Here is a 12,630-nt window from a genome sequence, read left to right as displayed (position 1 = left end):
TAATATGAATGTAGTAGAAGTCTTTCAGATTTTTGATCAAATTCATGGAAGAGGCAGGCTTATCCAGTCTAGAAAAAACCATGAAAAATTACAATTTCATACAGAGGAAAGAAAAATAAGTCTTCTAGTGCTCAATGAAAAGAGTAACATGTTCAAAATTGCAACAGAAAAGGAAAATCTTTCCGGTGGTAGGAGCAGATGAGCAGTGAAACCCATTGCTTACAGCAGCTGTAAAATCACCACCACTGGAGATTTATGGGGACACTTATGTAACTACCTAAACCATCCCTGACAGGCGAGGCTGCCTTGGCTCAGGGACTTCAGCCACTGATTTCTCACAGTGCCTTGAAGCCCTGTTTTTTAATGGCACATAAAGACCTGCAAGAAAAAAAGACACAATAAGATTTAAATAAAAAAACCACAATGGTCATGCACTGACCCTTCATCTTCTTAAGCATGTAGTGTTATTTCACTACATGCTAAATTAGTAGCTACTGTACCAGAAGTCATTAAAACAATGTAATCTCATATTTCTCAACTGGAAAATTACTAGGTATTCTTATGTCTGTATGAACTTCTAGTCTAAGCAGACATAAAATACCATAAAATACTGCTTCAAATCAATACTTGCACTCATGCATCACTATCCTGCTGAAAAACAAGATAAATGACATAAGCACAAATTGATGTCACTTAATTCCTGATTATTGGGAAGTGCATCATTCCCACATTGTTTTAACAAACAGCACCACGGTGTCTGGTTCTTTGGTATTTGGGGTCTTTAGCCTTCCCTCCATAAGGTGCTCCAGGTAGAGAATTCAGAAAGCTGGTGTCCTGAGTGGGAGCAGGCCAAGCAGCCAGTGAGAAACATGACTGCTCTAGAGGAGTCACAGATGTAAATTCTCTTCTAACATTGTCAGTGTCAAATGCGTCCTTTGCAAAAAAAGCAGACTTCAAATAGGACATGTATCCATGAAGTGAGATTCCCCTCATACCCTGTCCTCATTCAGACCTGGAACAGAGCTCCCCACCAGCATTTAGGGACAGATACTCATTTGGTGGTCTCTATGACCAACCAGAATTTTCAGTATTTTATACTGAATTAATAGTTTCAAAAAGATAGATAGACCAAGATAAGGTGCTTCAAAATATTCTGTAAGAAAGAAGCCTGGGACCTTATGGTGATATCCAGTTGGCTTCTTGATAGAAGTGCAACCAGGTTTAATTTCCCTCATAAATTCAAAACTGGTGAATGTGCACACTGTGCCAGTGAAAGTGATAGTTTGGTCCATGTAACAAGCTTGATAGGATCAGTGCTACCTCATGCAACTAGGCAGAAAACTCTACAGCCTAATTAAGGCGTCCATGCTTTTCAGACTCAGTTTATGGGAAGCTCCAAGTCACATCTTATCAGTCATCTCAAACGGCCACTGATAATGAAAACCATAAACAGTGTGGGAAATAACATGATTACCATTACATTAGGGAAGGCAGAAAGGTTTACAGCAGAATTTAAAGCATTATTTGAACTTTCATTGCTTTTGCAAGATTGATTTTTCTGTTTCTCCAGCCCTAGCTTAATGCTAGCTAAGGAGAAGCCTGACAATATAGACAATCTTTGCAGCCGACAGGCACTGTAGACCTTCCTTCAGAAAGATGTGGCTTTTAAAAGTAAAGCTGCTCTCCCAGTTTGGAGCTGAAGAACCCCAATATGTTACTCTTCTAAGATGAGACATCAGGGAAAGAAAAAGGATGTTTCTCCTTAAACTTCATGAATAAGAGCATTGTCTACTCCCTGGATTCTTGACAAGGAGAGGAAACAATGGTGTCTGTGATCTCTGCACAGCATACAACCCAGCAGACCAGTGTGTTCAGGGAATGTCTGAGTACATCTCCTGAGCGTGAGAAGCTGGTGACAAATCTAGTTTGTAAACCCTTCAGATGTTCACCACAGCTTTTGTTTTGATGTCTTTGCATCAAAGATCATTAGCAGGAATGTAAGTAACTTTATGCACACCTTGGCACTTTAACATCCAACTCTGCAAAAACCTCATGCAGGGTCTCAGTTCCTTGGTAAGAGTGTCCTACCAGATCCTGCAATGTCCAAACAAACCAGTCTGACGCTCTGTATTCACTGATAAACTCCCTAAATCCACAGACATGATGTGTAAGTGTGATAGTTTGTAAGACTGTTAAGAAACAACTTCATTTAGTTAGTTTAGCTGGAGCTGACTCACTCTGCTGAACCTTGGTTAGCATGCAGCAAAACAGAAAATGTGACCATCCAGGGGAAGTCTATGTTACACGGATTATGTTCTTAATTTCCATTTGGTTCAGAGAGAAATCTTTTCCTCACTGTGAGCCACAGTGCTGATGCTGGCAAACTTCTGGTGGTCTTGATGACTGGAAGCTGACCCAGCTTTTATTAGAAAGCACATCTGACAGCATTATTGGCACTCTGCTTTTGGCTGAGGCCTTGATTAGTAATGCTGCTGCTACAGCTTGAAACTACAGCGCCACTGGCACTTATCCCAGGAAGTGTGCCAGCTTCTAATGGGTACTGACTACAGCAAAATGAGACTTCCCAGAAGAAACAGTGACTTGTGTCCAAGAAGAAACAGGAATTCGTTTTTCACGGGATAAGTGAAGCATCTAGTTATTTTCAGTGGACACAGGAATGTGAGAGCTCGCTACTGTATGTAAACAAACCGATGCATTGATATTTGCACTAAAAGTTTAAAATTGTCCCTCACACATTGGTGTAAGCGCTTCAGCTCACTGATATGAAAGTATAAAATGGGTGAGCAGTTAGAAAACTTCCTAAAAAACAAAATAAATCAAAACAGACTTGTAGTTGAAACATACTTCACAATGGTAGAACATCTTCTAAGCACAGGATTCATAGTATCTAGAAGCAGAATAGCTGCAGTGTAATATGTAAGAGCAAAAATGAAAATAGAAAGCTCACCTTGGTTGAAACTTATGATAAAAATCTTATTGTGCAAATGCATGAATCATCTACAAGCTTGCAACATCTCTTGTGAAGACAAAGAGACAATCTTTCTAATGAAATGAATTTACATCACTTAGCAAACATTAAATGTGCAATACATCTGTTACAGGAGTCAGTGCTATTTACCCAGTGTGATACAGGTGCACAAAAATACACCCAAAGACTTAAAACACCGATCTACATGCAAGAAGATGCATAAATAAGGCAAAAACCTTTACTAAACCATGTCCAAATGGAACAAAGAACTCCCATCTCCCAGAGTCACCCATTAAGTGGTCCCTTTCTCTGGGAATATTTCTTAATGCTCAAGATATAAATAAGCTGATCGATCCCCATCTGTCACGACAGTTCATGGTTGCCAGGGGAACAATCTGAAAAGCAGAGCTTGACTAATGGTATCAGGTAACACAGCCCTTATCTGAAACAGAGAAGGCCAAACCTTTGGCTTTCATTAGGGATGAAGAAAACACCCATGAAAAAAGAAACAAGATTTTTTCCTGCTAGGTTAGGCAAACCACCTCCACAGAGGTGTCTGCAGCTTTCATTTAACTTAGAGCAATGAAATCTGAGCTGACTCCATGTTTGAGCATAAAAGCAAACATAGCTTACAAAAATTATATAGGTTAAGCAATCATAACAGGTTTCCAGCATTCTGGTAATCACTTCCTTGTCATGAGCATGTGGTGCACATACCACACGCAGCATCCACCTATTACAGTAAAGCCAGAGTGGCTCTGTGGGGGTTACAACTCCTCTCTTCCTCACATTTCATGTTCTGGTGGTTGCTATGATTAGACCTACCCAACAGCAAATACAACTTTTGTACCTCATGGGAGGGAAAAGAAAGTTGCTCTTTCAGATAATGGATCCATTAGACCCAAGAGTAATCTGACAATTTTTGCTCCTGCAAGGAGCTCCCACTTGTTTGATCAAACCTGAGGGAAACCAGCTTGTTTCTTCACACCTCTGCTGTCCCCAGGCACAGGATTTTGTACACAGGTCAGTGTGAAGTTCACTCACTAACTAAAAGCAGCACTTTGGGTCTCCTGAGCAAACAACAGGCTTATGCCAAGTAACTCACACCTAAGGACCAAAGCTAAAGGTGGTCCTTTCTAACGAAGATCAAAGATCTACCCAGACACTTCCACACATCATCTCATCTTCAAATCTTCTTCTCTTCTGGCACTCCTTTCCTTCCTGACTAAAAGTATCTTAATTTCTTCAATAATGCAGCTTTGTATGTTTCAGTTCCTGTTTCCTTTCCCCTATATTGTTTCAAATATGTTTACTTTTACTCTGAATTGACAGGGCCAGTTTCTAATTTAAATTTCCACTAATGTCAAAAGGGCTAAATATTTTATTCATAATAAAATTTGCATTTATCTGTGCTACCATTTCCAGTTGCCTCACCTCTGCTCCCCCTGTCCTGTTAATGCCTCCCAGGTTTTCACACAGGTACAACCAGGCTATTAACAATGGCTCTTTCCCAAACCCCTGCCATTATTTAGAGCTGACCACACCACTGCTACTGCCAGCTGCCCCGAACTTTGGGGCTAGTCTGTCAGCTTGTAAAATGTCCCAGGCCTGTGAGGTTGTGGCAACTACAGGGTGTTGCTGTATTTCAAGATTCACAAATAATTTTAAAGAATCAGTTCATAGCAGAGCCAAAATAAATTGTGGCTAGATATGCCAAGCATTGATCAAAAATGTTAATAAAAAATCACTAGGTCTATTAAATTTACTGAAATTTTTGTAATATGGATGCAGATTTTTTTCCTCCCATCAAATGATGTAGGATAAAGTATCTATATTGAGACACTTGGCATTCACTTGTGTTGCTTTCTGAAAAAAAGACCCAATCTTTGCAAGTTTTCTTATTGTTTTCACTTGACTTCATAGCCCATCCCCTTAACAGGAGATGTTGTGCCCACATTTCATACGGTCATCTGTCAGCAGGAGCCAGCAGGAACATTTCATACACCTGTTTAGGCTGCCCTGCAAACTCCTTGTTTGATGAGATGGCATAGATAGTCAGAACCACTAACTGAAATAATTGCTAATTGAAATAAATGCAAATTCTGCACAGGCAAAGACGTGGGAAGCAGTCCACAAAAGATGTCACTCTTGTCATCCCTCATTAGGAGATTGCCCCTTCAAAGGACCAAGTTTCTGGAATCCCCACTAATCTGGAATCCCCGCTAATGCTGTTGCGTAAATGGTTGATGGCAGGGTCACACCCAGGGTAGTGCAGAAGCACTGCCTGTCACCTGCTCCCCGTGGCACTCCGCTTTTGTGCTGCACACACGTGGAATCACTCTCACCTCATCAAACGGTGTAGGTCTACACGCTGAGCCTCTAAGTGCACCCTTGAGCGCTGCACTGGCACTCAGCCAAATGAATTCACCCAGCCTGAAGTTATACAGCTGTTTACATACTTTATGAAAACATTTTATCTTCTTTTATGAGACATTATCCGCCTGTCTGTGACAATTTGCGTGCTTCACCCCCAGCCAATTTCTAAATCATCTGAAGTGAAGAGCCTAAGTGGAAAGCCCTACTGTAATTTACAATCTGAGCAACTGCTTCTAGTAATTGAAGTTCAGAGAAAATAAGGTATTTTCTAGGTTTGTCTTACTTTAACAGGCTTCTCCATCATGAACTCATAACACCAGCGAGATTCTCGATGAATTGCATAAAGAGATCCCCAAAATCACATTGGTGACACTTCTCCACAATTAGGACAAGCAATGCACAGGTCTGCTGTTTCCAAAAGCCACTGTCAATACAGGAGGCAATAGTTAAATTTCTCTTTTATTTTCTTTTTTTTTTTTTATTTTTACCCTAGATTAGTCTGGTCATCCAAGGCTCCTGAGGAGAGCTCTCAGAGTGGTGGGGCAGCCATCCCTGTTTCTAAGCCATGCATACTCCATTGGATGGGAGCAAACTGAGTGGCCTCCCAGGGTCACTGGCACCCCAGGGGCCTGCCTGGGGAGCCGAGCAGGCCAGGGCTGGCACTCGAGCAGGCACTCGAGCCCAGCAGGCCAGGGCTGGGCCTGGCCATGGTGATGGCAGCGTGCTGACCCACACCCTGCCCAGGGAGGTGTCGGGCAGCCCCTCACTGCCGCCCCACGCACCGCGGCCTCGCCTTTGTGTGAGCTCCACCGTGTTTACTCTCGCACTTCCTTGTTCCACTGCAGTGCGAGGGCCATAAACCGCCCAGCTGGCACGGCTGAGCCCTCGGTAGCAGGGACAGGAGGAAGAGGAGGGAGGGGGATGGCGGTCATGCCCTGGCTCTGTGCTGGAAGGGCACCCCAGGTGCCGCCGTGGTGGTTGGGAGCGCAGCCCTTCCTCTAGGGCTGGTGCCACCATCCCCGGTGCGTCTCTCATGCCCACTGGCCACCCTCATGCCCGTGTCCAGGGGCACACCAGGATGGAATAAGACCTATTTCCCCTTCTTCTCGGACTTCAGGGGCCACAATGTGACGGCCTTGCGCATCGGCGAGTCATGTGCCCTGTCCTTCATTTTCGTGCTGTCGTTAGCGGGAAACATCTGGGGCATCTGCCTGCTGGTGAGGCGGCACCGCCGGCTCTGTGCCGCCAACTGCCTCGTCCTCAACCTCTTCTGCGCCGACCTGCTCTTCATCACTGCCATGCCCTTCATCGCCGTCGTGCGCTGGACCGAGTCCTGGGTGCTGGGCAACTTCGTTTGCCACCTGCTCCTCTATGTGGTGAGCTTGAGCGGCACCGTCATCCTCCTCTCCCTGTCGGCCGTCAGCCTGGAGCGCTTCGTCAGCATCGCCCGGCTGCGCCACGCCGCCTTCCGCCGCCGCAAGGTGCTGGCCGCCGCCTTGCTCCTCATCTGGGGCCTCGCCGCCATCGCCACCCTCCCGCTCTGCTGCTTCTTCACCGTGGTGCGGCTGCCCGCCCCCGCCGGCCAGGTGAGGGAGAGCGCCGGGCGCGGCAGCCGGGCCGGGCCGGGCTGGGCCGGGGGGCGCCGGGACCGGCGGCGGTGGAGGCTCGTCCGCCTCTGCCACGGCCGGCCAGCGGCCAGCGAGGAGATCGCCTGCAGGGCGGGCAGCGCTCTGTGCGCCGGGCAGGTGCGAGGCTGTGCCCGGAGGAGCGGCCGGAGCTCCCCCGCCGCCCCCCGGCGGACCGTCCCGTTAGGTGGGAAACGCGCATCGGCTGAGATTCTCTTTGTGTTCCTCAGTGCGGCTCAGAGACCGCCTTTTCAGCTCACTTCGTCTTACCGAGGGATCAGCATCCCGAAGGATCAGCGTCCTGGGAGAGCTGCCCTGCAGCCGCAGCCCCCTCTGTACAAAATGGCCATGCGCAGATTTTTCTGCCTAATATTTTGAAATGCATACAAAAGTGCACCTCACATGACACTTGAATAAATTAATAAGTTTAGGGTTTGTAAGTTTCAATTTTAAAGTTGCCATTACCATTTGAAAAGAAATTAATGGAAGTATTCCAGTTGTGGACATATATATTTGTGATTGTATGGGCTTTTAAAACCATCAAGTAATATATTACTTGACCTTTTTGTCTAAGTATAAAGTTTTCACAGTCTTGGTTTAGTCTTGGTTTAGCCATTTTTTCCCATAAGCGTAGAGGGAGATAAGAACAGTGCTCTACTGAAAATAATGGTACAATATTACTTTTCTTCTTCATTGTTTGTAAATAGGACATTTATATTTGCACCCTGGATTGGCCCAGCACTGCAGGAGAAACAGTCTGGGATACAACCTTTGCCATTGTTTTCTTTCTGATACCAGGATTCATCATTGTCATCAGTTACTCCAAAATCTTACAGGTATGTTTTTCCTTTAAATTTTGTTGCAAATAAAGGGAAGTAAACAATAACTCACTAGGCATCAGTATATTGTCACCAAATACCAATACATGTAGAGAGAATGAACATTTGTTCAATAAATTATAAGTATGTGACATGAAATATTTCAACCTGCACATAACAGTCTATATACTTCAATTAAGAACGTGCTTCAGCAGCACATTAGCAGAGCCCAACACATGGTTTGTCTTCTTATGTATAATATTAAATACACTTCTACATTTATGTGCTGCTCATATTTCAAGACTGTCAATCTCCTAAATGCTGAAAGAGTCAAGCATTTGAAATAACTAAAAACTTGATTTTGCTTTCCTTGAGCCTAAACTCTTAATAAGGGATTTGTAAGAAAGCAGAGAAAGGCAGGACTAGAAAAAAAGCCATCCACTTTTTGATCTACTGACTTTCTGCATGTGTCTTTAGTACACAGATCTCATTAGATTATGCTTAATCCTCCACAATTTCAAATATTGTAAATAAAACCTATAAATTAAACCATCTGCTTCCACTTTCATTCTAAGTGGATGATGTTTAACATATATGCTGAAATATAAGTCACCCAGCACCACAGAGTTTTAATCTATAGTCTAGCAAGCATTATATTAGCATCTAATTTCCTTTTAAACTATCCAAAACTAGAATGAGAAAGATCTAGAAATCTTCAAACCAAGCACTTTGAACTAGTCACTGCAATGCCTAGTTTTTAACAAACACCTACAAGATCCTTGCTTCCTTTTTTGGGTAATTAAACTTCTCATAAGAAAATTATAGGTTTTGGAAAAGAACCTCAACATACATAGATTATTGAGCAAGGAGTTAGCTGATGAAATGCTGAGCACCAACAGGCTCTGGATACACATGCCAGAGCTGGATGTAGGTGTAAAATGAGCCAAGGACCTAGAATCTGGTCTCCACATATCCTTGCTTATTGATCAAACTTAAACTTGTAGTAGAAGTCATCAGCCTGTAGTTTCTGTATTATCTCATTATAACCTTGAGGTAAATGCATTACGTGAACCTCTTGTAGTGAAGTAAAGCACTTGCAACCACATACAGGTAGGCAAAGAGCTCAGAGTAACTCACTGGAGAGTGAGTCCTTTGAAAGAACTGCAAATTACTGGAGGCCAAGAAATGCCACAGTTCTTGGTCAGAGGCCAGGACAGGAATGGTGTTTGTTAGTCCTGTCCTTGCAGACTCCAGATTACAGGTAAATTTATTTTAAAAATGGCACATAGGGAGCTAGAAACCAAAAGCATGGATTGGAATACTGGATTACAAGACATCCCCATGCTGCTCTGCTCCTGTTTCTTTTCTAACTTGCTAACAGAGATGCTGAAATACATTACCATTTCCCCTGAAATGAGGAAGTCTTGAGGGCCATAGCAAGATATAATTGAATCTTCTGTCTCTCTGGGAAGCAAGCAGAACTGAACTGGAGAATGTCTCAATCCCTGAGCCATTCCCGAGAGCAGACTCACTCTCACTTCGTGAGGATGCTCCATCATGTCAGTGCACACATAGCATGAGTCTCGGAATTGCTGGAAGCAGTGCCAAGCATTCATGTATTCATGTTACAGCATTGATCAGAATGATGAGGACTGACTACAGATGCAAGACCAGAAATTTTTTAGAAATATACACTATTACAAATGTGTACTTCACAATTTAGTCTGAAACTGAGCATTATTTTTACATAACACTTCTCAGAACCCTGGCAAAAATGATAGATTAGATGCCATGATTTGTAATTTATTTGGTTTTCCATTGTCCTGCCTCTCAGGCAAGACTTTGTCAGAGGCTAGAGCTAGGAAGGATGTCTGTGTTCTGGAAGTTACATGCTTATATATATATGACTTTTAAGTTGCTGTTTGTCCAAGTGTGGTCCAGATGCCAAGGACAGGTATCTATACTGGGTAGACCAAAAAGAGATCCACAACTTACCACTGCCACTCCATTTCTCTTGAACGCTTTCTTAAGAAGCAATTGTGTCTTATTTAACGCAGTCCTGGTGACTCTTGCATTCTTAGTTCTAGACTGTGCAGCTCCTGCAGGAAAGACAGAAGGTATTTATATGGGACAGATAAAAATGTATCTGATGAGGACATTCTCTAGCAGTTTGAACAGTGATGACTGAGAAGCGCACACAACCCAGTTTTCCTAATTTTATATTAGAAGTGAATAATAGTCCTTTGCATTTTGTGAAACCTTTGTACTTACTAAGATAGGTTAGGCACTCTCTGAGAACAATTCTTGGTTTGAGCTGTTTGGAGGAATTAACCTAGTTTTTGGATTCCAGATTGTACAGCAGAAGACCATCAAGCTGGAATTGTTTTACATGGTCAGGACATCAGACTTCTCTACTCCTTTTAAATCAGGGGTGCAGCTGTGATAGTGATACTGTCCCCTTCTCAGCTTCAGAAGCTGCTAAGAAATGCACTTTTGGTTCACGGGTTTTAATTTATATATTCTATTGAAATATTTTGAAGATGTCTAGAGTCTTAATGAGTATTTATCTCAATGAAAAATTCAGAAAACTGCTAACAAAATGACAAATTACTCTCTCTAAACATTTTCATCCTTACCTGTACCAGGAAGTTAAAATGTTGCTAGTATTAATGTTATCCTTCCTGTAGTTTCTGCTAAAGGGAAAAGTGGCATGTAGAGCCTTATCTTTTGGCTTCCTAAGGATTAATCAAAACCTTGATCAATCAAGCCTTGATTGAACAAGGCTTTTTGGAAACACCCCTTCCTTATGCGTGCAGGGCATAAAGTGGCATCTCAGTAATTTAGCACAAATCTTTGCTAGATATTTCAGTTTTAATTTCTTTGCATCAGAGGTATGAATGTAGCAAAATTAATTGTGCCATGCCAACTTCAGGGAAGACAGGGATTTAGAGCAGAGGATTTCAAATTTTCTGCAAGCCCACTGGGTCCAATATTCTACCTAATGACAGATGATGCACACCTGTGAATACTAGGTTTCCAAGCTACCCATAGTCCAGTTTATTACATCAGAGAGTGCTTTTATAAGACACAGATTTTTATAGTGACTCTAACGATCTGTAAGATTTCATACAAAGCAATTGTGATTACTGTCTGAAAAGCTAAGTGTGGCACAAAACAATGCACAATCTCATTCACATTTAAAATAATTTATTGTAATAAATTCATGTTCCTTCTAATACCTACCTCACAATATCAGCTTGCCCATAAGAGAATTGGATCACCTTCCTTCTTGTGCATCAACAGGATTGTTAACTATGTTCCAGTTTGCATTTGTGAAAAAAATCAATGGGTTTCTTTAGATAGAGCAAATGAGGTCATAATTTGAATTTAATGGGATTTCATGAGTAATTAAGACTGTTTTATGCTGAAAAGCTGGTAGAGAGCCATGAAAAGAACAACCACTTTGCCTAATATTGAGATGAATTCACAGCTGAGAGGAAAAAGAATTGCTAGTGAAGTGAGAACATTTGAAATGGAACCATGGACAAAAAGTACAAATGAATTCTGCAATGTGGTTTTTTGTAGTCGCTTTTCAAAAGAAAACCTCATGTGCCAAAATTTATGTTTTCACTTGTAGAAATGTGTTTCAGTGAAAGTTTGCTTTCTTCTCTTTTATTGCAGATTACAAAAGCATCAAGAAGAAGTTTAAATGCTGGTTTAGCCTATCCAGAACGTCATCAGATTCGTGTTTCCCAGCAAGACTACAAACTATTCCGAGCCCTTTTTTTGTTGATGATCTCTTTCTTCATTATGTGGACTCCAATAATAGTAATTATTTTTTTAATTTTAGTTCAGAACTTCAAAGAAGATTTAAATATTTTGCCATCAGTTTTTTTCTGGATAGTATTATTCACTTTTGCCAACTCTGCTGTCAATCCAATTCTGTATAATGTTGCCTATTTCAGACGTAAATGTCAGGAAATTTTTCTCTGTTGTACAGGGAACCCTGAAAGGCATAGAGCAGGTACAGAAACCACTGTAAGAAGAAGCAACCATGAACAGCCACATTTGTCTTTCATTACCAGATAATTATTTAAAGTCTGAGCTATGCCACATTTTGGATTTTGTCTATGCTATCCCAGGTCATATAGGTCATTATGTTATAGTATTACATGCCAGAGGAGGAGGGAAAAAGCTAAATACATATTTTTAATTCCCGTGGGTAAAATTCTCTTGACTTCATTGCTTTGCCTCAGTAGGATTTGGACAATTTAATTTAAGGGACTGAATTCTCCTCTTACGCTGAAATAAATAGAAATATGGCAATGAACTTGGTGAATGTAAAATAGTTGAATTAAGTACTTAAAAGTTTCTAATGAAAATGTTCATCCTCAGAAAGTATCTGCTTTTTTTAAAATCCACTTTTTAAAGGGAACTTTATTAAAAACTTCAATAACTGTCTGCCTGAATGTAAGTTTGAGCAGACTAACTGAAACAAGGTAATGAACATGTGTTATCATCAAGTAAATGACTAGTTTGGTTCCATCTCAAATTAAAAATATGGACTTAATACATGAGAATTAATAAGTAAAGAATAAATAAATAAATGGTTAATCGTCATGTGTAAAATAGTTCTTTTAAAAATATGTATATTTTTTATGTCTTTGCAAGTCATATAATAAAGTTAATTAGTGATATTTAGGGTCACTGAAATTCCTTTCTCTTTTCTAAATGATTCTGAGTATTTTATAGGGAAAATATAATGTTCTAGTTGAAAAGAAAATACATGTACTTGGTGGTTTATGATAAATACTCTTTTAGC

The 12,630-nt window shown here is 41.5% G+C and overlaps 1 protein-coding gene across 1 annotated transcript; it reads left to right on the top strand.

The window, feature by feature from the left end:
* Positions 1-5,930: 5,930 nt before the first annotated feature.
* Positions 5,931-12,429, top strand: FFAR4 (free fatty acid receptor 4). Its single transcript, XM_074544194.1, has 4 exons — positions 5,931-6,162; positions 6,248-6,951; positions 7,698-7,826; positions 11,490-12,429. Exons 1-4 carry the CDS (start codon positions 5,931-5,933, stop codon positions 11,895-11,897), a joined length of 1,473 nt encoding a protein of 490 aa, XP_074400295.1. The 3' UTR covers positions 11,898-12,429.
* Positions 12,430-12,630: the final 201 nt, after the last annotated feature.

This window comes from Zonotrichia albicollis, chromosome 7, assembly GCF_047830755.1.
Source record: "Zonotrichia albicollis isolate bZonAlb1 chromosome 7, bZonAlb1.hap1, whole genome shotgun sequence".
Classification (NCBI taxonomy): Eukaryota; Metazoa; Chordata; class Aves; order Passeriformes; family Passerellidae; genus Zonotrichia; species Zonotrichia albicollis.
This window is presented reverse-complemented; position numbering and strand designations above follow the sequence as displayed.

Excerpts from the sequence above, each read along its gene's own strand:
- FFAR4 (XM_074544194.1), top strand. The coding sequence starts at position 5,931 with ATGCATACTCCATTGGATGGGAGCAAACTGAGTGGCCTCCCAGGGTCA. Across the intron at positions 6,952-7,697 it reads TGCCCGCCCCCGCCGGCCAG|GACATTTATATTTGCACCCT; the intron begins GTGAGGGAGAGC and ends GTTTGTAAATAG. Across the intron at positions 7,827-11,489 it reads GTTACTCCAAAATCTTACAG|ATTACAAAAGCATCAAGAAG; the intron begins GTATGTTTTTCC and ends CTTTTATTGCAG.